Genomic DNA, 27,183 nt, shown 5'->3' with positions numbered 1-27,183 from the left:
GGAGCAGTCTATCCGATTTCAAGATAACTTGAATCTAAGGTATTAGATAGCTTATTATATTATACATGAACCAAGACTGTGTTGTGCTATCAGAGGGACTGACACACAGATGAAAGCAATAGAGCAGAGACCCCCAGAAAATAGACTTAGGCAAATATACCAAACTGATTTTTGACAAAGGTGCAAAGCAATTCAATGCAAGAAAGACAGCATTTCGAACAAACCGTGCTGGGGCAACTAGATATCCATAGGCAACAAGATGAACCTTGACCTAAGTCTCATATTATTATATCATTTATATGTATATATTAACTACACAACTAGCCTATTACCCAATAAATGCACTCTTGGACACAGATAAACCTCTACACAAATGTTTATAGCACCTTTATTCCTAATAGCTTCTGACTGGAAACAAGATGTCCTTGTCCCAGATGTCCTTCAATAAGTGAATGGTTAAAGAATCTGTCGCTCATCCACACCACAGAACACTGCTCAGCAACAAAGGAGCTATCAATACACGAAGCGACCTGATTACATGCTGTATGATTCCACTTTTATATCATTCTTGAAATGACAAACTTATTGAAGTTGAGAACAGACTGGGGCTCCTGGGGCCCGGGGCTGTGGGGTGGGTGTGAATTGAGTGTGGCCATAAAGTGACCACAAGAGGGGCCTTGTAGTGATGAGAGTGGCCTCTAGCTTCACAGCATTAATATCAGTGTCAATGTTGTGACTTTTGTTCTTAATTGAAAAGAAAAAACCAAAAAGATATTGTTGCCTAGGACTCACTCCTGACTAACATCAGGGTGTTGGGGTCAGGTGGGGTTGACTAGGCAGAAAGAGTGTTAGGATATGCTGGTGACAGTGACACTCATCAAGGCCAGAACTGCTGGGTGAGGCTCCAAGCTGTGGCTGCACGGCCACATCCCTGTGGTACCAGGCACCCTCCCAGGCCCACTGGTGGGGTTCCTCTTGCATGTGAGATTCTTAAAACTAGGTGTCCTAGTGAAAACCAGTATCCCAGGGGTGTAGATTCCTATTATACTTTGGAGTGAGGAAGAACATTCTGACAGATGGAATGCAAGCTCCAGACCATCCTGCCCTGGGCAGCCTGGGCCATACTAGGCTTGCTCGGGCAGGCTGACCGGGCGTGTGTTTATGGAGAGATGCCACATTTCGGCAGACAGCCAAGGACTCTTGGCCCTGGCATTCACCTGCAGTACAGTTATTTCTGGCCAATGGAGCACCAGAACAGCAGGTCTGCTTGGTGAAGGGGTGAGGAGATGACTGGGAGTATGTGGGTAGTTGGGGGTGGGGGTGCCAACCAGACAGGAAGTGGGAAAAACCCCTGACCTCTGCCATGAGGGGTTTATCTTCGGGGTAAATGAGAAGGTAACTTGGAGACTGGATTTTGCAGGGATTGGGAGCTGAGGATCATGATTTCAGACTGCAGTATTGATGCTTTCTGTCCCATTACCTGTTCCCTGCACACAGCAGACAGAGGTTGCCATGAGACAGCCTGTCTTTGGGAGGGAGGGACAGGCTCCCAAGGCCACTGGACATTGTGAGCCACTGTGGGAAGGGGAAGGGTGGCTAAGCGTGGGATGAATGGTCATGCTTCCAGGTGATGGTGTCAAGGCATAGACAAGCCTGGGGGTGCTGGGCCCCCAGGGGTGTGAGGTTCCATCACTCTGCTCCTTGTCCCATCTGGGGGTGCCCAGGTAGGGAAGAGCCACAGGAAATGAGAAAGATGCCAAATCCAGTCTCCCCACACCTGATGACCCGTGTGGGCAGCTTTGCTTAGTTCCCTCCCAGGAGCATCAGGGCTCCAATCCAGGCCCCTTCAATCTGCAGACATCGAGGTAGGCAGTGGCAGCCGCCTTGTGGCGGGTCCCTGGTGGCTCTTTTGTGCTTACCTTCCACGACTCCGCACACGTTGGCATACACATCCAGTATCTTCTTCCTCCGACTCTGGATCTAGAAAAAATAGTTAAGAGAAGTTCATCTTCACATAGGGGTAAATGGCAGCACTGGCAGACGGGTGCTATGTCCTGCCACCCAGGAGACCTCAGCCCTGATTCTCAGGGAGAAAGGGCTTTCTCTTTTCCCACTCACACATCTTCGGGGCCCACCAAGTGTGTTTCTTGGGCTCAACTGGGCAGTCAGACTCACAAGATACCATGGCCATTATTGGCATTGGTCTGGAAGGTGACCATGGGTATCCTGCTGGTCCAGGGGGAGCCACACATGCAGCTGCCAGCAGCACTGCTGGGGCTCTCCTCCTGGAGCAGGTGTCCAGGCCCATGGAGACGAGGCCCAAGGGGCCCACATCCCAAAGCACAGCTGCTCGTACCTCTTGTATCACCACAGGCCTCCAGAGTCCTTGCAAGTGGCGGCCCTGTTACAGAGGTCACTGGGCTCAGGAAAGCCCAGAACATAGTGTATCCTGCCAGATCAAGCCAGAGTCAGGATCTCAGCTGGGCACTTTTACCCCCAGGGACTACCAGTGACAGTGCCTGGCAATGCAGCTGTTCTAAGCTGGGACCTGCGGCCAGGGGCACAGACCGGAGAGCGAGCTGCCAGGGAGGGCTCTGCCCACACCCCAGGCCACAGCACATCCCAGGGCAGCCTGGGGACAATTCATACCTGTGAACCTCTTTTTACATTAAAATACATATATAGGAAATATGCATATTATATATGTAGAAAATCATCTGGCTAGATATATGTCAGTATGTTTATAGAGATTTTTTTTCTGTCCTCTGGCATTCCTAGTGATTTTAACTTTCTTATTAATTTTTCATTTATATAGTGACATAATAAAAGAAAAAAGAGTTTTCTCTTTGTATCATATTGTTTTGCTGTGAACCTATCACTCTGTCCAAGTCTCCCATGTTGGACTTCCAGAGAAACAGGCAGTGTCGCTGGAGAGCCCATTGAACAAGAAAGTTCTGGTGGACAATCTCCTGCCATAGAGCGAGGTAAGCACTGCAGGCGCCTCACCCCAGCTGACTTGTTGCTGGCAGCGGACTTCTCCCTTGCCAAGTGGACCAGTGATAGCAGGCACAGCTCTGGGGAGGCCTGCTTGTCAGGGGCAGGCTCCTCGTCACTGTCCACACTGCGGCTCAGCAGCTGCTCGTTCTCAGATGAGGCGTCATTCTCACTGCAGAAATGAGAATGACAGTGGTTAATGTGACTGACAGACCCTCCCAGTGGTGACCTGTGTCGCTCAGGTATGGTCAAGTGGAATGGCTTGTTCCCCAAGCATTTGCTGAGCACCTCGTGGGCACTGGCCCAAGGGGATGTGAGATGAGAACAACACATCCACACAAGTCATGCCCACATGTGTGACCTGCAGGTGGCTGTGTGGGGGCTTCACAAAGGTGCTGTGGAGCTCTGGGGATCAGGGTTGCCCCTGAGGGTGGGGATGCCACCTGCTCACCTGCCGACCTACCATCTGACACAACAGGCACAGTAAAGGCCCACTGAGTATGTCTTAGATCCCTACATTCAGTCCCAATAAGCACCACGTTCAATCTATGTCTTACACCAACAAGTTTATGTGGCCAGTACTTACTCGAGTGAAAATGAAGCTTTTCCATTTCAAGCCTGGGAACCCCTCCCCCTTGTCACTAGTGGATGACCTAGCTGAAATGTGTGTACTATGGAGGCACCCGGGGGAGTGGGCAGGGTGGGTGGCCACACATGATAAGCCTGGGCGCAGGCCACCCTACCTCTCACTGCCCAGGTGCACACAGGACCCAGGTCAGCTCTAGACACATGTGATTTGTAGCTTAAACACTTAATACCAACCCAAATATTGAAGGCCCACTGTAAGCTGACCAGCCAAGTGCTTGTAACAAACTGGTCAGCATACATACATGTACAGGTACATGTCTGGACTATGAAAATTAGGTCACCGTAAGGAGGTGGTCAATGCAGGGAGTTGGTCAGCTATGGAGGTTCTACTATATATTAAAAACAATTATACTTTTTTTACAGGCATTGTGCTTATTTTCTGTGGTTTGTCTAAAGAACTTTTTTTTTAAGGATTTTATTTGCTTGTTACTAGATTACAGTAATGAAGCCCTTACGCAAACACAATCACAGAGACGGGATAATACAAAGGAAATAAAACTAATGATGAAGCCACTGGCAGAACTCATGTTCTTGTTACACTTCCAGGCCTCCCAAAGAAGTTAGCTGGCCCATCCCTGCCCCAACCTGAGAATGGGGCAAGAAGAAAAGCTGTCCCCACAGATGACCACGTATCCCACTCCACACTCTGGGCTTGTTTCCAAGACCCAAGAGTGGACAGCAGGGACGAAAGCTCAGTGCCTCATCTTTTAAAGCACGATCATCAGGTTTTATTTTTATCTAATATTTGTGTATGAAATAAATAATTTTTCCAAGTAGAGTCCCCTCATTTTCTTTGTATTCGAGTGAAACAAATGCAAATCATGGGGCTTGTCTCTGCCCTTTGACTGCCTCTCTTTTCTACTTTTGGGAATAAGAAAGGCTGGAAGAACAGAAGGGGAGAGACTGAGACAAAACAGGACCCTGCTAGACTAGAGGATATGGGAGCAAATTCCATCTCCAGCGAGGCCGTGTTTAAGAGCTTGAGCCAGGCAGCACGACCAGAGCCTAGCTTCAGTCCTGGGTACAGTAGTCCAGATCTGGCACCTCTTGCCAGTGTGCATGGTAAGGATGGTGGGGTGTTGGCCACAAATTCCCAGGGGTGGGTGTGTGGTGAAAAAATGATCAATTGGAATTGAGGCACTACAGGAAGTAACCTCTCTCTAAGGGCCTGACTAGTTTTACACATACAATTCACTCTTCTTCTCTAGTGCACAAAGTTCTTCTGACTGCCCCGCGTCAGGAGTGCTGAAAGGCATTGGCACTCCCCAGCTGGGACATGGCAAGCAGCAGTGCTTTTAGATGCTAGAGCTCCACAAGGAAGTGACCGCTCTTAGGATGGAAGGCATCACGGGAGCACATGGGGTGGGTGTCAGGGAGGAGGGTGTGCCTCTGCTCTGCCTGTAATGGTCTGGTGACTCTTTGTGGCCTCTATGCCCCATCTGTAAAGGGAGGTAATGGGGTGGATGGAGTCCCTCTGGCGCCCTGGTGGATAGGGTTTGATACCCTGCTGGAGCCTCAGTAAGGCCAAACCCAATGACTATTTGGTGGTGGTGCTTGCAGAAGCAGGGGATGGTCCCACCCTGAGGTGTGGTGAACATGGTAGAAATTTCATATGTCACATCTCTTCTTCAAGAGGCCTCATTCCCCCATGTGGCTTGTCTGGAGCCTGCTCTTAGATCCAGCCCTGCTGCTCACTAGTGTGTGACCTTAGGTGAGTGACAACTTCCAGATCTACAAATGGGGATGATACCAGCACCTTGATCCTAGGGCTGTGGCAGGAAAATGCATGTACCAACCTGGTAAGCATGAGCATTTTTTGGCTGCCATCCTCACCAAGATCACTAGCAATGTGGTGACACCAGCACTGGCCTGGGCACTGGGGTATCAGGGTCAGTGTTGGTGCAACAGCATCAGTGCAAATGGGGCTGTGTGCTCCCCTACAGACTGGAGAAGAGGCATTCAGGGGGCAGGTGTTAAAGACCTGGTGGAAGGACCTAGGGAAAGGCCCTGCTGCTGTTCACACCACCTGCCTGTGCTGGTCACTGAAAAGGCTGACCAGGATTGCCTTTGTCTCTGCATGGCACCCAGTGTCCCTGGCCAAACCAGGCCTCTCAGGGACTTGGCTGCATGCCTGACTCCCCCTCCTGCTCTGGATTCCACAAGGACCCCTTGCTGCTGGGGCTGAGGCTGCTCCACGCACCTCTTGGTGGGCTTTGCTGGTGTTGCTGTCAGCTTCTCGAATTCATCCTTCTCGGAAAAGATCACCACAGCATCTGCAGGGAGATGCAAGGTGGAGGAGGGAGACTTTAGAGCTGCTCAGAGCTGGCCCCTCCCCTCCTCTGAGTTCACTCTAGGCAGAACTGCCTGGTGACCCCAGCACCACCCAGATAAATGCAGCACGGGTGCCCTGGCCCTTCTGAGTGGTGAGAGCAGAGGCAACCAGGCAGCTGGGGTGGACATCCATCCCCAGCCATGGACACAGTGCTCACGGGTAATGAGAGGCTGGGTGTGCAGACCTGGGGCCTCTTTCTTCTCCTCGTCTTTGCTCACTTGGGCTTCCACGCTCTTCCCTGGGTGGCTGGTGCAGCAGGCTGGTGGGGGGAGAAGGGAGTGAGCAGCAGGCTCTCTGACAGGGCCAGCTGACCGAGGGCCCAAGGGGGCCGTGCAGGGGGTAGAGGCTGTCACCTGGGGCAGAAGGCTTGGTCTTCATGATGTAGAACATGATGATGAGGACAATGGCAATGGCCATGATGAAGATAGTGGACATCGCGATGATCAGGGCAGTGGCAAGGTGTCCTTGGCCTGAGAGCTCTGCTGGAGTCGGGAGAGGGAAGATGTGAATGACCCAGGCTCAGGGTTCCTGCAGGTCCCTCCTCCAGGCCCATGGCCCCTGGAAGCAATGGCCTTGCCACTGGAATGATTCCAGTGACTTTGGAGTCCAATGCTGCCTAATCTGAGAATCAAGCCATCCAGGCTTGCTCTGGCCACTGGATCAGAACTGCCCACTGCTCCCCAAGGTACTCTCTGGTTGGCTTCCCCAGACTTCCCTGGGAATGCTATAGTCTGGGTTGTCTCTAGGGGGCTTTCTCTTGGAGTACAATGGGACCCTGAGGCAAGGTTTGGTGTGAAGAGGAAGAGAATGTGAACAAGAGTCCTAAACCAGTGCAATCTGAGTCTGGCCACCTCCAGGCACAAGTCAGCCCTGGGTCTAGAGACAGGCTTCCAGCTTTGACTCTATCTTGTGCCTCATACAATTTTAACCTATGTGTGACTATAGGAGACCAGGGCACTGCCTGAGCTGGGCCACCTGCTCCCTCAGCTCTGTCATCCCTACTGGAAGACCCTCACTTAATCCAGGGTACTCTGCTGACTTCCCTGATTGATGTCAGCTCCAGGCTTAGAAAATGCCTTGAAGCTTGTTCTAATTCTCTAAAACCATTAGACAGGACCCTGGTTCCAGCCCCTACCCCCCATACAGGTGACAGGCATCTGAGGCTCTCATATCATCTGGGGTGTATCTGAAACATCATTTGGATGCCAGGTCTAGATGATATAAGTGTTTTAAAATTCTCTGTACCATGTGCTCTTCCTGGGGCCTGGCAGAAATGAGACTCCTGGCTGGAGCACAGTGCTTCCACCTGATGCCAGTGACTCTGAAGTTTCCCAGACCCTGCTGAGGTCTGGGCCCCAGATATTCTTAAATAATGGGAAAGAATTACACTCCTGTGAGAAGGAGAGGACAAGCCAGATCAAGATCTGGCTCTGAGAGAAAGATTACTCTTGGGGTCCTACATCTCTGAAGACAGGGAGAATGAGGCGCCACCCCTGAGAGCTACCACTTGAATGGAAGCCAACAGCAGGACAGTTGCTAACTCTGGCCACATTAAAGCCCACAAGTGCTGGCCTCACCCAGCTGCACCCCCCTCTGCCACATGCCTTCATTGTCAGCACCTGTCAGTGGGCCCAGGACACCCTGAGTAACCCATTCCACTCCCTGCAGAGATGATTATGGACTTCCTGCAACTGGAGCTCCATGTGACTCAGTTGAATTAGGGAGGTGATTTCAGGTGGGGGATAGTTCCACACTTCTTGCTAACAATTATTTTCTCTCTTGGTCTTAACTTTTCACCTGAGCCCCTGTTCTAGGTGACCAATATCTGGTCGCCCTACCTTTCTGGGCGTGCTGGGCAGGAGATGTGGTGCTGCTGCCAGCTGTGCCACGCAAGTGGGCAGAGACTCCCAAAGTGGCTCCCATACCTGCAAGGAGAGCAGAGTTACCTCAGATGGTCCGGAGAAGTGCCACCTTCAAAGATGGAAAATTAAGAAGTGGCTATGGGGCTAATGGGTCTGGAATTCTCCATAATGAATAGGCTTCAGGGAGTATGGGCAGGGAAAGGCTAAATATTTTTATTTCTTAGTGTGTTTACTGTTTCCTAAAGAGTATTCTGGGGCAGAGCAAGATGGTCGACTGGAGCCAGATTTCCACAGAGGCTCCTGTCCAGAATGAGAGTTAAAGGACAGACATTTAGCTGTCTAAGCTGATGATTTAGAGCTGAGCCAAGAGATAAGATTAAAGAATGCACATCAACCCTGCTGAGGTGAGCTGTGTACAAACATTAGGTACAAAATCCATTGCCAAGTGGATGGGAGTCCCCTCCCCCATACTGCAATGAGAACAGCTTGCAGTATAGTTTATACAAACAAGCGAGCACAGTTCAGATCTCTTCCTATTTTATCCCATGGGAGAGACCCTCTAAAAACTGAAACTCCTTCTCCAGAGAGTGCCCACTAGTGTGCCATGGCACTCTCTCACCAGGCACAAAACTGTATATATTCTCTACCTGCAATTCCAAGCCCCCAGCACTCCCCTCCACTCTCACTCTAAGGTCTGGAAGCCTGTCCTCCATGGAGTCCAGATTCTGGGGCATTTTCTTGAGAGGTATGGACAAGACATGGGCTATTGCAGGCCAATGGTGATTCTGTGGCATGGGTGTAAAGAGAGGAAAGTAGATTGAGAGAGAGAGGGAAAAGTGGTGCCCTGCAGCACAGAGCAGCAGTGGCAGTGGTAGGAACAATAGGGCTCACCACCCTGGCCTCTACTCCAGTGGCAGGAGACACTCCCTTGCCTCTCCTGGCAACCAGAGAAAGCCAGGCCTCTACTCCAGTGGCAGCCACTGGTGGTACAGATCTGGGATATAAACATAGGCCCCGTGAATAAAGGGTATGTCTGAGGCAGTACCTGCGTGGGCTGGGCTTGGTGGGGATGGAGACTAGAGTATGTGTACACAGAGACCACATACTCCCATGGCAGGGCTGAGTCAGAAGTGCTGCTTCAGTGAGTCTAAAAAGTACCTGGCCCCCAGGAGAACATAGCTGAGACAAAAGCAGGCGGGGCAACAGCACCAGCCCAGGGAGAGGCAAGAACTGAGAGCTGAGTGTGAGATCTAACCAAACCTGCTCCAACACAGAGTGCAGCAGAGACAGAGATGCCAGCTCTGTGAGAACTGGTGCAACAGCAATGGCACAGGGCGGGGCCGAGTCACAGTTACTGTGAACTCAAACAGCGCCTGGCATGCAGGGAAATATAGCCAGGACAGAAACACTAATTCTGTGAGAATATAAGTGGCAGCAACATCAATCTGGGGTAGGGCTGGAACTGAGTGAATCACCCCAGCTTCCATTAAGCACCCACGGTTGTCAGGCTTCAGCTCCCCCTGCTGGCTGGTAGCAGAGTGCAGTGGTCTGGCTGAGGAGATACAGATCTCCCTGTGACTCAGGCAGGCACAAACCCCTAGAGCATCTGATCATTGGAGAGAACTAGGTCACAGCCCTGCAGGGTTACCAGGGACAAAGGTATAAGGTGGGGAAGGAGGCATCAACCTTCCTGGACTAATTCATTTGCTGGGGGGTCCTTCTGACTCCATGGAGCACCAGAGCGAGTCATATTTGAGCTGCCAGCAGACCCCTGCTATCTAGTTGCTGGAAACCCTTTGAACTCTCCCACTTGAGACTGGGTGCTGACTGGGACAATTGATTTAGAACCCTTGACCTGGACCAATCACCTGAGGACTATCCAAAGTGATACCCTGGGTTTGTGGTTGTGGGAAGGTTTGATTTTCCTTTTCCAGTTGTTGCCCTTGGGAGGCAGGGTAACTTAGTTGCTGGTATTTCTCCACAGCTGAGACTTCAACCTAGAGTTTCCACTGATTCACTAGGATTAGACAGAGACCAGCTAAAACAAGACAGACCCACTTAGCGCCACCTCACCAAGCAGGTCCCCAGTGTCTCAGGCCATTGCACAGGTCCTTTGAAAAGCTCTAGGGGAAAAGGTACAGACACCAGCGTCAGCTCTTGGGCAAAGGGCTGGTTAATCCCTATTCCAAGAGCCCCCAAACCAACTTCATCTTATCAGCTCATCTAGCCAAATGGTGGAAAATAATCATGGGGCAGAATCAGCGGAAAAACTCTGATAACATGAATAACCAGAGTAGATCAACTTCCCCAAGGAACAATATGGCAGACACAACAGAAGATCCCATTCATAAACAAATGGCTGAGATGTCAGAAACCGAATTCAGAGTTTGGATGGCAAATAAGATTAATAGAATGGAGGTAAAGTTGGAATTAGAAATTCAAGGAGCATTTCAAAAGTTGTCTCAAGAATTCAATGAATTCAAACACAAAATCACCAAAGATTTTGACACAATTGAGGCAAGAACTTACAGCCCTCAAAGATCTGAGAAATACAATAGAATCCCTTAGTAACAGAATGGAATAGGCAAAAGAAAGGATTTCTGACATTGAAGACAAAGCTTTTGAATGCTCCCAAATGCCCAAAGAGGAAGAGAAGTGGAGAACAAAAATGGATCATTCTCTCAGAGAGCTCTGAGATAATTCAAAGAAAACTAATATTTGCCTTATAGGAATTCCTGAAGGCAACAAGGTAGCTTTGAAAGGCCTAGATGCTCTACTTCATGAGATAATCAAGGAGAACTTCCCAGACATGCTAAGGGATTCTGAAATTCAAATAGCAGACAGTTTCAGAACCCCAGCACAACTCAACCCAAAAAAGGCATCTCCCAGACACATTACAATTAACTTCACCAAAGTTAATATGAAGGAGAAAACTCTGCAAGTAGCCAGATGTTAGAAAACCAAAACCTACAAGGGGAAGAATATTAGAATGACTGCAAATCTTTCTGCTGAAACCTTTCAAGCTAGAAGAAGGTGGTCATTGACTTTTAATCTCCAAAAACAAAATAATTTTCAACCCAGGATCCTGTATCCAGCTAAACTGAGTTTCATTTTCATATATGATGGAGAAATTAAATACTTTAATGACATTCACATGTTGAAGAAATTTGCCATAACTAAACCAGCTATCTAGTATATCTTCCATAATGACCAGCACGATCCTCTACCACCAAAGTAAACTCACTCAGAAATTTTTGATCAAATTCCAACTTACACAGTGAAAAAAATGATTAAAAATGTCCACTGGACTTTTGAATAACTCAATACCCAAAATTCTACCAGGCTTATCAATATTCTCAATTAATGTGAATGGTTAAAATTGTCCTCTAAAGAGGCACAGGTTGGCAGACTGGATACAAAAACTCAGGCCAGATATCTGCTGAATATAAGAATCTCATCTTACCTTAAAAGATAAATATAGACTGAGGGTAAAGGGATGGTCATCTATAATTCAGGGAAATGGAAAGCAGAAAAAAGCAGGTGTTGCAATTTTATTCGCAGATACAGTAGGCTTTAAGCCAACAAAAGTAATGACAGATAAGGATGGTCACTTCATATTTGTTAAGGGTAACACTCAACATGATGAGATTTCAATTATTAACATTTATGCACCCAACCAGAATGTGCCTCAATTTATAAGAGAGACTCTAACGACAGGAGCAAATTGATTTCCTCCAGTACCATAATAGTTGGAGATTTTAACATCCTTTTGGCAGTGTTGGATAGACCCTCCAATAAGAAACTCAGCAAAGAAAGTTTTAGACTTAAAACTTAACCATCCAACAATTGGATTTAGGCTTGGCGCCTATAGCTCAACCAGCTAAGATGCCAGCCATGTAAACCTAAGGTGGCGGGTTCGAATCCCCAGCCCGGACCCGCCAAACAACAACGACGGCTGCAACCAAAAAATAGCCAGGCGTTGTGGCGGGCGCCTGTGGTCCCAGCTACTTGGGAGGTGGAGGCAGGAGACTCGCTTTAGCCCAGGAGTTGGAGGTTGCTGTGAGCTGTGATGCCATGGCGCTCTGCCCAGGGGGACAGCTTGAGGCTCTGTCTCAAAAAAAAAAACAAAAAAACAAAAAAAACAATTGGATTTAACAGACATCTACAGAACATTTCATCATAACAAAATTGAATACACATTCTTCTCATCAGCCCATGGAACATCCTGTATAATTGATCACATCTTAGGTCACAAGTCTAACCTCAGAAAATTTAAAAGAATATAAATTATTCCTTGCATCTTTTCAGATCATCATGGAATAAAAGTTGAACTCAATAACAATAGGAATCTGCATACTCATACAAAAACATGGAAACTAAATAATTTTATGCTGAACGATAGCTGAGTCATAGACAAGATTAAGAAGGAAATTACCAAATTTTTGGAACAAAATGATAATGAAGACACGAATTACCAGAACCTCTGAGCTACCACAAAGGCAGGCCTAAGAGGGAAATTTATAACACTGCGAGCCTTCCTCAAAAGAATGGAAAGAGAGGAAGTTAACAACTTAATGGGACATCTCAAGCAACTGGAAAAAGAAGAACATTCCAATCCCAAACCCAGCAGAAGAAAAGAAATAACCAAAATTAGAGCAGAATTAAATGACATTGAAAACAAAAGGATTATACAACAGATCAATAAATCTAAATGTTGGTTTTTTGAAAAGGTCAGTAAAATAGATAAACCTTTGGATAACCTAACCAGGAAAAAAGGAGTAAAATCTCTAATTTCATCAATCAGAAAAGGCAAAGATGAAATAACAACAGACTACTCAGAAATTCAAAAAATCCTTAATGAATAGTACAAGAAACTCTATTCTCAGAAATGTGAAAATTTTAAGGAAATAGACCAATACTTAGAAGCATGCCACCTTCCTAGACTTAACTAGAATGAAGTGGAAATGTTGAACAGACCTATATCAAGTTCTGAAATAGCATCAACTATACAAAATCTCCCTAAAAAGAAAAGCCCGGGACCAGATGGCTTCATATCAGAATTCTACCAAACCTTTAAAGAAGAACTATTGCCTATATTACTTAACCTTTTCCAAAACATAGAAAAACAAGGAATACAACCCAACACATTCTATGAAGCAAACATCACCTTGATCCGCAAACCACGAAAGGACCCAACAAGAAAAGAAAATTATGGACCAATATCACAAATGAATATTGATGCAAAAATATTCAATAAGATCCTAGCAAACCGAATCCAGCAACACATCAAACAAATTATACACCATGACCAAGTGGGTTTTATCCCAGGGTCTCAAGGCTGGTTCAATATATGTAAATCTATAAATATAATTCATCACATAAACAAATTAAAAAACAAAGACCATATGATTCTCTCAATTGATGCAGAAAAAGCTTTTTATAATATCCAGCATCCTTTCATGATTAGAACACTTAAGAAAATTGGTATAGAAGGGATATTTCTTAAACTGATAGAGGCCATCTACAGTAAACCCACAGCCAATATTGTATTGAATGGAGTTGAAATCATTTCCACTCAGATCAGGAACCAGGCAATGTTGCCCATTGTCTCCACTGCTTTTTAACATTGTAATGGAAGTCTTAGCCATCACAATTAGGCAAGACAAGGCAATAAAGGGTATCCATATAGGGTCAGAAGAGCTCAAACTTCACTCTTCGCAGATGATATGATTGTATGTCTAGAAAACACCAGGGATTCTACTACAAAACTCTTAGAAGTGATCAAGGAATACAGCAGTGTCTCAGGTTATAAAATCAACACTATAAATCTGTAGCCTTTATATATACCAACAATAGTAATGCTGACAAAATAGTCAAGGACTCTATTCCTTTCACAATAGTGCCAAAGAAGATGAAATATTTGGAAGTTTACCCAACAAGGATGTGAAAGATCTCTATAAAGAGAACTATGAAACTCTGAGAAAAGAAATAGCTGAAGATGTTAACAAATGGAAAAACATACCATGCTCATGACTGGGAAGAATCAACATTGTTAAAATATCCGTATTACCCAAAGCAATATACAATTTTAATGCAATCCCTATTAAAGCTCCACTGTCATACTTTAAAGATCTCAAAAAAATAATACTTTGTCTTATATGGAAACAGAAAAAAACCTTGAATAGCCAAGACATTACTCAGAAATAAAAACGAAGCAGGAGGAATCACGGTACCAAACCTCAGATTATATCATAAATCAATAGTGATCAAAACTGCATGGTACTAGCACAAAAACAGAGAGGTAGATGTATGGAACAGAATAGAGAACCAAGAGATGAACCCAGTTATTTGATCTTCAATAAGCCAATTAAAAACATTCAGTGGGGAAAAGATTCCCTATTTAACAAATGATACTGTGTGAACTGGCTGGTGACCTGTAGAAGACTGAAACTGGACCCACACCTTTCACCATTAACTAAGATAGACTCTCACTGGATTAGAGATTTAAACTTAAGACAAGAAACTATAAAAATACTAGAAGAAAGTGCAGGGAAAACTCTTGAAGAAATCAGTCTGGGCAAATATTTTATGAGGAAGACTCCCCCACCCCAGGCAATTGAAGCAACATCAAAAATACATTACTGGTATCTGATCAAACTAAAAAGCTTCTGCACAGCCAAAGACACAGTAAGTATAGCAAGCAGATAGCCCTCAGAACAGGGGAAGATATTTGCAGGTTATGTCTCTGACAAAGATTTAATAACCAGAATCTACAGAGAACTCAAATATATTAGCAAGAAAAGAACAAGTGATCCCATCTCAGGGTGGGCAAGGGACTTGAAGAGAAATTTCTCTGAAGAAGAAAGGTGCATGGCCTACAGACACATGAAAAAATGCTCATCATCCTTAATCATCAGAGAAATGCAAATTAAAACCACTTCGAGATATCATCTAACCCCAGTAAGATTACCCCACATCACAAAATCCCAAAACCAGAGATAGTGGCATGGATGTGGAGAAAAGGGAACACTTCTGCACTGCTGGTGGGAATGCAAACTAATATATTCCTTTTGGAAAGATGTTTGGAGATCACTTAGGGATCTAAAAATAGATATGCCATTCGAGCCTTCAATTCCTCTACTAGTTATATATCCAGAAGACCAAAAGTCACTTTATAACAAAGATATTTTCACCAGATTGTTACTGTAGCCAAATTCATAATTGTTAAGTCATGGAAGAAGCCCAAGTGCCCATCAATCCAGGAATGGATTAATAAATTGTGGTATATGTACACCATGGAATATTATGCAGCCTTCAAAAAGATGGAGACTTTGCCTCTTTCATATTTACATGGATGGAGCTGGAACATATTTTTCTTAGCAAAGTATCTCAAGAATGGAAGAAAAAGTATCCAATGTACTCAGCTCTACCATGAAACCAATTTATAGCTTGCTATAACCCAATTATAGCCCAAGAAGAAGTGGAAAGAGAGGGAGGGGAGAGGAGAGGATGGGTGGAGGGAGGATAATTGGTGAGACCACATCTATGGTGCATTTTACAAGGGTACATGTTAAATTTACTAAGTGTAGAGTATAAATGTTTTAACACGATAACTAAGAAAATGCAGTGAAGGCTACGTTAACCAGTTTGATGAAAATATTTCAAATTGTATATAAAACCAGCAGATTGCACCCCATGATTGCATTAATGTACACAGCTATGATTTAATAATAATAAAACAAAAGAGTATTCTGACTGCTCATGATTAGTGTTCTTTTTTTTTTTTTTTTTTTTTTTTATTGAATGGTAACTATGTACATTAATGCACTTCTGGGGTACAGTGTGGGGTTTTCACATGCAATCTGAAATACTTCCATCAAACTGCTCAACACAGCCTTCATGTCATTTTCTCAGTTATTGCTTTAAAACGTTCATGATTAGTGTTCTTTAAATAAAGAGCCACTGAACTGCAAGGGAGGGGGCAGGTGGCAAGTCTCACCAAGTCAGTGAGCTGAAACAGTGTATACAACCTAAAAAAATGAGGAAAGCAGGTGGTGCGGAGGCTCACAGCAGGAATCCTAGTGCTTTGGGAGGGGGTGGAGGGAGGATCTCTTAAGGCTAGGAATTGGACAATGCAGTGAGCTGTGATGACGCCCCTGCACTCCTGCCTAGGTGACAGGTTGTTTCCTTGTGTTTCTGGGTGATAAACAGAAGCTTTTCTCCTCCCTAGATCCCAAACTTAGGATAGATATTTGCTTTTTTAATTTAGCCTCACCAAAAGTCCTATTAGGGAAGGACTAGAGAGGTGGGTGCCAAGCCAAGAGGCCTTCCTGACCCCTGTCCCACGCAGCTCCCGCGTGATCAGGTGGCTCTGTGGGTGTGTGCACTCACTGGGCAGCAGCCTGTCGTGCTTCTCAGGTGAGTGAAGAATGGTGCAGGCCATGGCGCCAACCACTACCTAACTTCCTAACTTCCTTTTTAAAAGTAGCAGGTGTGGAAGAGCAGCTGAGCTATCTGCTTGGTGAGGGGCTCAGGGGAGCTTAGGATTCGCTGTTAGGAAAAAAAGAACAGCTACAGGCTGTGTCTGTGGAGATCTGTCATCTTTGTGTCCTCTTGTCCCTTCCTGCTGGGGCTTGCAGGCTGAGGTGGGTGACAGAGCTGGGGACAGGGTCACAAATATGCTCAGGCCTGTGGTCTAGAGAGGGATAAGCATACAGACTTGTGAAATGCTTCTGCAGCCCTGCAGGGCTGGTTAAACAATGATGTCCCCAAATAATTCCTGCTGCACCCACGGGCGCCCACCTCAGCCAGCTGGGCCTCTACACTGACCACTGGACATTTTCCCCCAAACTGAGCTCCCCTGGTCACCAGCCAAATAGCCCCAGGCCATGCTGAGCTGCAGGCATGGCTGGTGGTCTCAGCATGCAGGGTCCTGAGCCAGACAGAGAAACTGCTCGGAGCGCATCTGCTGGGCTTAGGGCGAATTCAAGGCAGCACTGACAAGGAGCGAGCAGGCAGGCAGGCAGGTGTCCTGCAGGGGTCCCAGCTCCCCTTCCTCAGGAGGGCTCAGCACTACACACACTCGGCTATCTACACCTCCAGACAAAGTGCTGAGAGGACATGATGGGGCCCTGAGTTCTGCCAAGTCACAGTCTATAAACCTGCCAGTGCGTAACAGAGGTCAGCTGGGATCTCCACAGAGGGCAAATAGTTTGGATTTTTAAAAATGATTTGCTTTTTGATTCTTCAGTGATGTCAGCGAGGGGGCCCCTGGGCCATGGCGGGTCCCAGAACAAAAGCTGCCCACAGCAGGGTCCACTGGGAGCTGGAAACACAGTCCCGGGTCCACCAGTGCCGCTGCCAGAACCTGCAGGGTAACAAGCCCCGGTGACGTGTTGTGTATTGTCTGAGCACCCCTGTGACCGAGCAGCTGGCAGTGGCACTGGGGGAGGCCAGGGCTCGGGCCTGAGTGGTAGCTCTTGCTGTGCCTCCTCTCAGCAGAGCACCACGTACCCACAAGATGGAAACTGTCAGAGCACCGGCAGTAACACGGCGAACTCTTCCAAAGGGCCAGTTGACTCTGGACCTGACTCAGGGGTCTCAGCCACTGACAGTAGAAAACCTGAGGACAATGGAACGACAGGTGTGGGGCACCACAACAACTCAGCGCCTTTCTCAGGTGACTCCAAGGGCTCCTACAGCTGCTCATGAGGATGGATTCTTACTAACCCGTGTCCCAGGTAACAGAGGCCCCAGCCAGCGCAGTACAGCAGGGCCTGTGTACTCCAACCTGGGGCAGCACCTGGTGCCCCTGTTATCACATCCTTATGTCAATCTTGTGAGAGAGACATCTCCACTTAGTACAATGAGGAAACTGAGGTATAGAGATGTCAGGTGACTTTCTCAGGAGTGGAGACTTGTAATGAAATCCAAGTCTGATGCTGAGCCCGTCTGGACTGCCAGGCTACCATGTCATGTGGGGCCATGCAGGGAAAAAGAAAGCAGAAAGCTTTGGCTGCCCCAGGTGCATCTTGCTGTTTAATCTGATTGAAAAATAATCAAAGGAAGACTAGGCACAGTGGCTCACGCCTGTACTCCTAGCACTCTGGGAGGCCGAGGCAGGTGGATTGCCTGAGCTCAGGAGTTGGAAACCAGTCTGAGCTACAGCGAGACCCCGTCTCTAAAAATAGCTGGATGTTGGGGCAGGTGCCTATAGTCCCAGCTACCAAGGAGTCTGAGGGAAGAGAATCACTTGAGCTCAAGAGTTTGAGGTTGCTGTGAGCTGTGAAGCCACAGTGGCACTCTACCCAGGACAACAGTGAGACTCTGTCTCAAAAAAAAAAAAAAAAAAAAAAGAAAAGAAAAGAAAAGAAAAATGGCCAAAGGATTTTTCACCTCCCTTTGTTGGGCTCCAGGGCACCTGGGCGCTGCACAGCCACGGAGTGCAGGCTCCAAGGAGACAGGCCACCCAATGGCAGGGCAGATCTGAGGGCCAAGGACTGTCCTTTTTTGACTTCCATCTCACTACTTGGCAAGCCCAGAAACTGGAGAGATTAAATTCCATCTTACAAGTAATTATGTGTCACTTTTCCATTTCTCTTCAGGATTATTAGAGGGGCTGTGTCACACATAGGCCAACACCACAGGGCATTTACGATGTGCTTCCAGGTGGCTTGGTGGGAACCACTGGGCACTCCATGGGGCAGATAACTTGTCTCACTCAGGCAGTGACATTCTAGGCCAGGGCCCATAGCTCAGCAATTCTCAAACCCATAAAATGCTGATTGGGGCAGGGGCCAGCAGCGTGACCTGACACCCCCCACCCAGGGCAGGTGAAGGAGAATCACTGCGCTGCAACACTCAGCTCCCCACCACCACCGTGCACGAAGCTGCCTCACATCCCAGTGGGGGTCAGGGACAGCTTGTTTTCACATGTCTTTAATATTGCCCCCTCCCCCCATTTGTGACTGTAAGGCTAGACAAGCAATCGAACTGCACAGATGCCTTGGCATGGGTTCCATCAGGGCTCTGGCACCCTGGCTCATCTTCTGTTGAGGTGGCCTGGTGCCAAGTCAGGGGTCCCCCCGTGTCTCTTCCACATGCATCTGCAGCACCTGTGGCCAGGCACCCTTAGCAAGTCTCCATGAAAGCAGCTGTAGAGACCACCACTCACTACGCTGAATTCAGGGTGTTCACTTCCCTTGGCGAGGACCCAGGTAAATCAAATAAAAACAGGTGGCAGAAGAAGGTGCTCCCAGTCATAACCACGGCCTAGGGAGGGCAGGGCCCACTGGATCTGGGTAGCCAGTAACCCCAGGGCCTGGAGACCTGAGGTTTCCCTGAGTCCCTAGCTTTCCTGGGCTGGGGCTGCTGATGACAGTCCAGTGTCTCTGTGACTCCATGGGGACTGTGGTCACAGCCAGCCTTCCAGAGGCAACATCTTGGGTAAAACAGTCTCTGGATTGATGCCAGGTGGTGGTCACCTATATCCCAGCTACTTGGGAGGCTGAAGCAGGAGGATTGCTTGAGCCCAGGAGTTGGAGACCAAAAATACCCCCTAAAATCTCTGGATTCAGACCAGCACAGGAGAGGTGCAGGCTGTGAGGTGGGCTTCATTCTCTTTCTGCTGTTCATACAGAGGTCTTGGCTCAGGCAGTTCCACCCACCCTGTCGCACCACAAGGCTGAGCTGGTGGCATGTCCCATTTCCCAGATAGGCAAACAGAGGCCTGGGGACTTACTCAAGGGGGCTCTGCTATCTCCCTGGGGCCTCAGTGGGAGCTGTTTTTCCAGGAGCAATTAAGGGCTGGGTGGAGAGGGATGGGCTAATTTGTAAAATCTTCAGCATTCAGGGGACTTGGCTTGCCTTCTGAAGCTGAGGGACATTGCTGGATTGAGAGACACCCCTGTCCCCATGTGACAGCTTTCAAACACAGGGGCCCTTGGCAGGGGTGTGGAGTGGGTGGGAAGGGTTGGAGGGTGGAGGGTGGGGGATGGGGGTGGTGGTGGTGGTATGTAACTCTTTTCTAAGTTTCTATAGGCAAGGAGCCTTTTCTAAAAATGTGAAGCATCTGCCTTCTTCTAAGCCTAAGCCTTCACCCCAGAACAATCTGGCACTGACTCCTGTGGGGGAAAGGGAGGAGGGCAGCTGACTTCACCATAGGACAGGCTGGAGCCCACAGGCTGCTTCTAACAGTGAATTAGTTAGCATCTGGATGAGGTCCCTAAGCCACTTGCCAGAAGGTTTTGCAGGGGGAGGGAGCAGCTCCTCCCTGTATATCTGTTTTAAGGTGTGGGCCCTTATTCTGTTCTCCCCTACAAGATCCTCCTGGAGACCACAAACCCAAGAGACTTGGTAGGGCAGTGTCCCTCTGAAGCAGAGGTACCCAGCTGTCCTCACAGCTGCCCACCTAAGTCACATGAAGGAGACTAGGAAAGAAACAGCCCAAGGCAGGATTGCAAACTTAAGGCTGTTCACAGTGCTTCGTGGAATCTCATTAGTTGTGATGCTTCTGCCTTTCCCTCAGCCTCAAAACTCTCTAGCACTTTGCAGTTCCCCAGACTTACAGTCGTCTGGCACCTTGCAAGACACCCGTGCCTCTGTGATTTCACTGGGTTTTACAATGACCGCATGGAATGGAGAGGTCAGATTTGAGCGCCCCTAGTTAAACAGAGGCTCATAGGGGTGGCTGACCAGCCCCAGCACTCGGCCTCTGGCTAGAAGCTCAGCCAACGCAAAGCTGTCCCTGCACAGACTTGCTGCCTGACCTGATAGGCCATGGCTATTTCCACATTTGCCTTCACTGAAAAAGCAACCTTGTCCCCAGATGTTAGGACTGGCCCCTATCTGCCACCTCTGCAGTGACGGATGGCAATGTTGAACAAATGCCGTTCCGACAGAAGGATGGAGCACTCACATTCCTTGGTGTTGGGGGGTGCCAGGAGGCAGGAGTAGCAGACCATGCCGTAGATGTTCCTGGGCCTGTGCTCCAGCATGTAGTAGCTGCAGGGACAAGACAGGGCAGATGGTGAGCTGAGGTCCGTGCAAGGGCTGACCCACACATAGTAGCTGCAGGAGGACAGGACACGGTAGAGCCAGGTGAGCCAAGCTCCAAGCAAGGGCTGTGAACCAGGCTCCATGCAAGGACTGACCCCCGTGAGGTAGCTGCAAGGGGACAGGACGTGGAAGAGACAGGTGAGCTGGGTTCCATGCAAGGGCTGACCTAGAGAGCTCTGGGAGCAAGGCCATGATCAAAGTTGGATAAGAGATAGACACCATTGATCAGGAACCCTGCCCAGCCAGCAGCCCATTTTGTCCACCGAGTTTCCTTTGCGATTTTCAGTATGTCTTAAAATGAAATATTCCTTTTCCAATGTTGGGTCAGTTTGGGCTTTTCCTTTATCCCCTCCCTGCTGGTCCCTTTTGCCAGTGGACTATTTAGTGTGTGTGCGCTGATGTGTCCCAGCAACATCACCCATGAAATACTGCATGCCTACCATGCAGAGTTAGTTTAGCTCTCCAGGGGTCTCACCAATCAAGGGCTGGGCCCTCCTTAAAGAAGGAACAGCCTCTTGATGAGTGGGATGTTCAGTAGCCTGGTGGGACTATTGGCAAAAGTGTTTCTGTGTCTCCCTGGGACACTTGGTACTTCCAGGCCACCTGGATGGTTGCTAAATGCTGATGAATGGAGCTGTCCACCAGAATGTGGTTGCAATGTCCAGAGAGACCCACACAGGTGGTCTTAACCATGGCCTACAGTACAGCCAGGTCCTAACTGCTCCGTCCCCAGGAAGCACTTGGCAAAAGACACCTGTATACCTGCAGACATTTCCACTGGGGGTGTGAACGCTTAAAGGAAGAGACAAACCATCCACAGTGACACTATATAACGGGCTCAGTGACTGCTCACAGGTGTCTGTCATGTGCCCTGGAGCTGCCCACCTCTTGGGCACAGCTCAGCTAATAGTATCGGGTTCTGGAGCTTACGGCTCAGGCTCCCTCCCCACCAGCTCTGCCTCTTACCTTGATGTGTGACTGTTTTCTATAAGCAAACAGTAGTGGGCATGGAGTCATTTATCACAATGTGAGAAGTTGATTAAATAAAGGGAGTGGGTGCCAGTGCTTGTTACTATTCAAAAGACGAGAAATCCCTCTCCACTACTGGATTTTTCTGTGCTTGTTCTTTAATCTCTTTTTTATTAACTATGTACCACAAAGGCCCCCACTTATGGCAGAGGTCAGCGGCTGCTGGCATGGAAAGCTGGGCAGGGCTCTTTGGACTCCAGCCTTCATGAGCTGGGACTATCACCAGTAACATTAGGATCATCCCGTCCTCAAAGCCTTTTATCCCCGGATCCCTGTGTATCTCATAAACGTTAATTAACCAATCTCAAAACAGCATTCAGAGAAGCCACATAGCCAGCTTTACAGTTAAGCCTTCTGGAAAAAGCCTCCCTCAAACATGCCTCTGCCCCTTCCTGAAGGCATCTCTCTGTTGGGGGAACAGGGCAGACGGCAGGTGTCTCCACACGGCCTCACAAGGTTACAGAGGGAGGTGCCCGCTTGTGGCTTTCTGATATCCAGGGCCAACGTTTCCATCTCAGGCTAGAAGGCTGCTGCATCCTCCTCCTCCTCCTCCTCCCTTAATCACATTCTGGCTCTGCCTAGGTGACCAGCTCTGTCCCTGGACTTGGGGCCCTTGAGGGGAAGCCTGGATCACATCTGTATTCCTAGCAGTTCCTCCTAGGTACTGAGGAAGGAAGATTCCCTGCAGACCCTGGTTGGACATGAGCGCACACTCTCATAGATAACTCAGCTGGTGGAGTGGAGGACTGTAGACTGGACACAGTGAATAAGTTCTTCACTGAAGTTTGAGGTGCTGAGATGGTCAGAGGCCCTGAGAACATCACTGCCATCCTGGTTAGCACCCTGGGTGGGTGGACTTGGCTTCATCATAGATGACACTTCAAAGCCATGCCAATGGTGGAACACCTGGGCTTTTGAATGGATGCCTGCTGGGGTACCACACTCTGAGCACCAAGGAGGTGGTGGCTGTGTCCTGGGTCTCTGTCTGTGGTCTTTCCTCAATACCCAAATGTCTTCTGCCACAGGCCACTCCAGGCATCCATGAGGGTCTCTTTCTAACTCCCTAGAGACCTGGGTGGCTGCAGCTCCATGCTTCTGCCTTAACTGTGTCTATGGGCCATGCCATGCCAGGTACCAAGAGGCATGGTGGAGGAATAATACGGAAAGGTGCTTTTCAAAATATGTTGGCTCCAAGAGGCTGTTATGAGTTTACCCTCCCTACCAGCGTGAATGTTTAGCGTCTCCCAGCAAGGACAGGCCCCTTTGCCTGGCATGTTCTGCTGCAAGGAACAGTTTTAAATGCTAGGGTGCTTCTCTCTCGGCCTCCCCGAGCTCCTCATGGTGGGGTGTATGCCTGTGTCACCTGTGCTGAGCTGCATAGGTTGCACCTTCTGTGCAACACCCTTGACTAACCGGAAGCTGGGAGTCCACACACTGGTCTGCTGCCCCCGCACAGAGTTACGCCCCTTCCTCTTTCCTTTTGTTCCTTCCCATCCATCTTTCTGTAAAGGTCTAATTTCCTCCTCTTTGATCCATAGTTTGAGTGTTCACTAGATCTTTCTTTTCTTCTCCCCATTTTTTGTGGGTTAAACTACACAGCCCAATGATTGACAAGAGTTAGTTTGAGGCATTGAGGATTTTCCACTCAGGGATTGATTTCCTCCAACTCAATGAACAGGTGTGAATTTCCCAGAGATTTCCTTTCCTCAGGACTGCTAAGTCTGTGACGGGCGCTGCTGGATCCTCAGACGCTTACTTTTCTGCTGGCACGTGGATCTTCCTTCACCCCTGCCCAGGCCACCTGGCATGCGCGTGGAGGGTCTTCTTCAGGGACCGACTGAGGAAATCTGTCCTCTACTCTCTTCCTGTCACCGGTTCCTCTTCCAGGGGCCTCCCACACAACCTTTCTGCACAGCAAGTTGCAGGGTGCTGGAAAGATCCTTCCCAGCCCTGGAATCTGAGTGGCATTTGGTTTCCTTCCAGCTGCGCATCAGGGGAACCCCAGCCAGACCGCGGGGATGAGCTGGGGTGGGCGGGATGGAGGAGTCTGCATCCACCTCCTGAAAACCACGAGGATGCAGGAACGAACACAGCCTTTCATCCAGCTAACCTCGCCAGCTTGCCTAGACTCCTGTCACCCTCCTGTCACACAGCGTTGAGAGCCTCATTTTGTTCTTCAAACCTAGAACATGGAACAGGAAGCGGGTGCCTGCAGGGACCCACCTGGCAAAGCCGGAGGTGAGGCAGGGGGCCGGACATGTTGTGGCCTTGGCGGAATCAAAATGGAAACTACTCACACTACTTTCTCACTGTTGAACGACAGGAGGCTCTGGGACATGTGTTGAGATATGCCCCCCTGCTCCCCCTGTGCTTTGGGGTGACTCCAGGCCCCCTGAACCCCGGGTGCTGAAAGTGGTGTGGACTGAGCAGACTGCAGCTCCCAGGCAGGAGGCCGAGAGCTACTTGGATTCCAGGGCTGGGAAGAACCTTCCAGCAGCAGGACAGCCAGCAGCCTTCATCCCTTCATAACTGTTGACTCCGTCTGCCGTTCCGGTGTCAAACTTCCTTAGCATTAGGATACTTTCTGGTACATCTATCAGGACAAAGCACACTGTCTTTCTTGCCACAGCATCAGCCTTTCTTGTGACCATGCAGCCCCTGCCCAGGGGACAGAGTTTTCACTGCACCAGCCAAACTTGTCCTTCTGACTGGCCCTATGTAAAAACAGAAGAGGCCCTTCCATGCACATACTCACTGCCCCTCTCAGATCATCTGGGACAAAATCATGACTGAATTTCACAGACTATTGAGGGATGCATTCTGGGGTCTGAACTGTGGCCAGTTCACAGCCAGCAGTGCTGCGTGGTGGGCTCTGTGGTGTGGTCATCTCTTCCTCACTCCATAAGCTGCCATGTGGAGCCTTTTGGACTAGGGGCTCTGGGTTTTGTGAGTGTGCAGGTGACTTCCAAGTCCTGGCCTTTGGCCTGTGTCTCACCCAGAGCTGCATGCCTCTTTATCCATCTCTACGTTTAATACCTTGGTCTTGGTGTCCCATATCAGCAAATGGCACCACATCCATGCAGGGAATGGCTGAGAGTCCCGTTCTGAGCCTCTGTCCCTACCCTGAGATGCCAGGTTGTAGCTCCAGCCAGTCCACCTGCCCTGGTGCTCTCAGGCTCTTCCTCTCCTCCACCCCCAATGCCACTGCTCCAGGCCTCCTCCCATCCCACAGAAACCCCAGCCTCAGCCTTCAGCGTCTTTCCTACTCATCTGCTGCCTTCACTGCTGCCAAGGGGACTGTCCTAACACATAGCCTGTCATGTACTACCCAGTCTGGTAGTCTGTGTGGGCACCGCCTGGGTTTCAAGCTGAAGGTTCAGTATTCAGCAATGGCTTCCAGAGCCCTGTCCATTGCCCCCTACCCAGCTCTCTGGCTGGTCCATACACACCTTCCACTCCAGCCACAGAGACCCAATCAGGGCTCCAGGTGCCATCCAGCTGCTCAGTCCTCTGGGTTCTGGTGTCAGCTCCTCTTCTCAGAGAGCTCTGTCCTATCTTTAGCCTGGCCACTTCCCACCCATCCCAGTGTCACCTTCAGAGGCCTTCTAAGACCCCTGATGACTCCATCTCCTCAATCATGAGGCAAGAAGGCCTTCCTTACTTCTAGAATGAGGGGTGTGCCTCACTGCCTGTGCTGTGGCCACTGATTTCCTCATCTCACGCCTCTACCTATAAGGGAGGAACCATGCCCCTCCTCCTTGTCTCACTAGCACCTGCCTGGCAGGCTCTTGATTCCTGGGGCTTAGGATAATAAATACTGGACCTGTTACAATAAGTTGCAAATGTCCGGTCAAGTGCTCACACCCAGAGGCTCTTAAAATAGGTTTTGTATAGAGGTTCTTTAGTTCCAAGTAAGTGTGGCAAGGTCTGCATACTTTTCTAGATTTAATCCATGGAAGCTCCAAATTACTTTTATGAATCATGCATGAATAAAATCCAAAAAAATCAATCAATCACTCAGATAAAGTTTTAGGAAGCACAGAAGTCATCAGAGACTGACCTAGCCATCTACTGTGAAGATCCCACTGAACTTCATTCAGAGTCCTGCACGGTGTCTGTGTAGAGCAGCCCAGCAGCAGGTGCTAGTGCAGTGGGCGCAGGCTGTGGTGCTCTTTTAGGTGGAGCCCCCCCAACACAAGAGTGCATGGCTGAATTAAAGATGACCCAGCTATGGAGTTTTCTATCTTCCCTGGTACAGTTATCTGCTTTTTTTTCATGTTGAAAATGTAGTTTCTAGATTCTCCTGCTTCATATACTTATTTGAGAAGCATGTTTGAATCCCAGTTTGTGTCAGGAAAGTTGGTGTGGGCTTGTCCAGAAGATATCTGGACATGTGGTCTGAAGCTCAGGAAGTAGGAAAAGTAGGGAACCTGGGGGTGGAAGATAGTCACCTGCACAGATGGTGGTAGAAACCATGGAAATGGAGCTTCTTAGTAACAAATTGGAACGGAGGTTATTTTCAGCAAGTTTAAAATATCTCCTCATTTTGAAGAGTTATTCATATTATATCTATTTCTTTTCTTTCTTTCTTTCTTTCTTTCTTTTTTTTTTTTTGAGACAGAGTCTCACTCCATTGCCCCAGACTAGAGTGCCATGGCATCAGCCTAGCTCACAGCAACCTCAAGCCCCTGGGTTCAAGTGATCTTCCTGCTTCAGCCTGCCAAGTAGCTGGGACTACAGGTGCCCACCACAATGTGCAGCTAAATTTTCTATTTTTAGTAGAGATGGGGTCTTGCTCTTGCTCAGGCTGGTCTTGAACTTCTGAGCTCAAGGGATCCTCCCAGCTCTGCCTCCCAGAGTGCCAAGATTACATGTGTGAGCCACAATGCCCAGCATTATCTATTTCTAAATTAGTTAGTATTTCTGACCTTTTTGGAACCTTCTTCTAACACATTAATGCTCAATGTTATCTTTCAGACATGTTGTTATTTTCTTCCTCTTCTTAATTTAATATAGTTATCCAGAAGACAAAGTGTGCATAAGCACACTGTGAAGTGGTGCATGCAATTTAAAACATCACTGCCACTGTGACCACTGCCATCACCTCCGCCTCCTGCATGTTCGTCATCACTGCCATCACCTCCACCACCCACACCTGTAGCATCTCTGCCATCACCTCCACCACCTGCATCTTCAGCATCTCTGCCATCGCCCCCACCACCTGCATCTTCAGCATCTCTGCCATCACCCCCACCACCTGCA

At 48.4% G+C, this 27,183-nt stretch overlaps 1 protein-coding gene across 1 annotated transcript in view; it reads right to left on the bottom strand.

The window, feature by feature from the left end:
- EDAR (ectodysplasin A receptor) overlaps nt 1-27,183 on the bottom strand; it is a 37,409-nt gene that overhangs the window by 5,769 nt on the left and 4,457 nt on the right. Inside the window, exons 4-10 of the mRNA XM_003792895.1 lie at nt 20,753-20,838; nt 7,813-7,899; nt 6,328-6,453; nt 6,159-6,233; nt 5,843-5,915; nt 3,007-3,166; nt 1,920-1,980 (exon numbers count right to left, since the gene is read on the bottom strand). Of these exons, the coding sequence (XP_003792943.1) occupies nt 1,920-1,980; nt 3,007-3,166; nt 5,843-5,915; nt 6,159-6,233; nt 6,328-6,453; nt 7,813-7,899; nt 20,753-20,838 (668 nt within the window). The remainder of the gene's footprint in view (nt 1-1,919; nt 1,981-3,006; nt 3,167-5,842; nt 5,916-6,158; nt 6,234-6,327; nt 6,454-7,812; nt 7,900-20,752; nt 20,839-27,183) is intronic.

This window comes from Otolemur garnettii, unplaced genomic scaffold (genome assembly GCF_000181295.1).
Source record: "Otolemur garnettii isolate 467f Iridium unplaced genomic scaffold, OtoGar3 scaffold00062, whole genome shotgun sequence".
In the NCBI taxonomy this organism is placed as follows: domain Eukaryota; kingdom Metazoa; phylum Chordata; class Mammalia; order Primates; family Galagidae; genus Otolemur; species Otolemur garnettii.
This window is presented reverse-complemented; position numbering and strand designations above follow the sequence as displayed.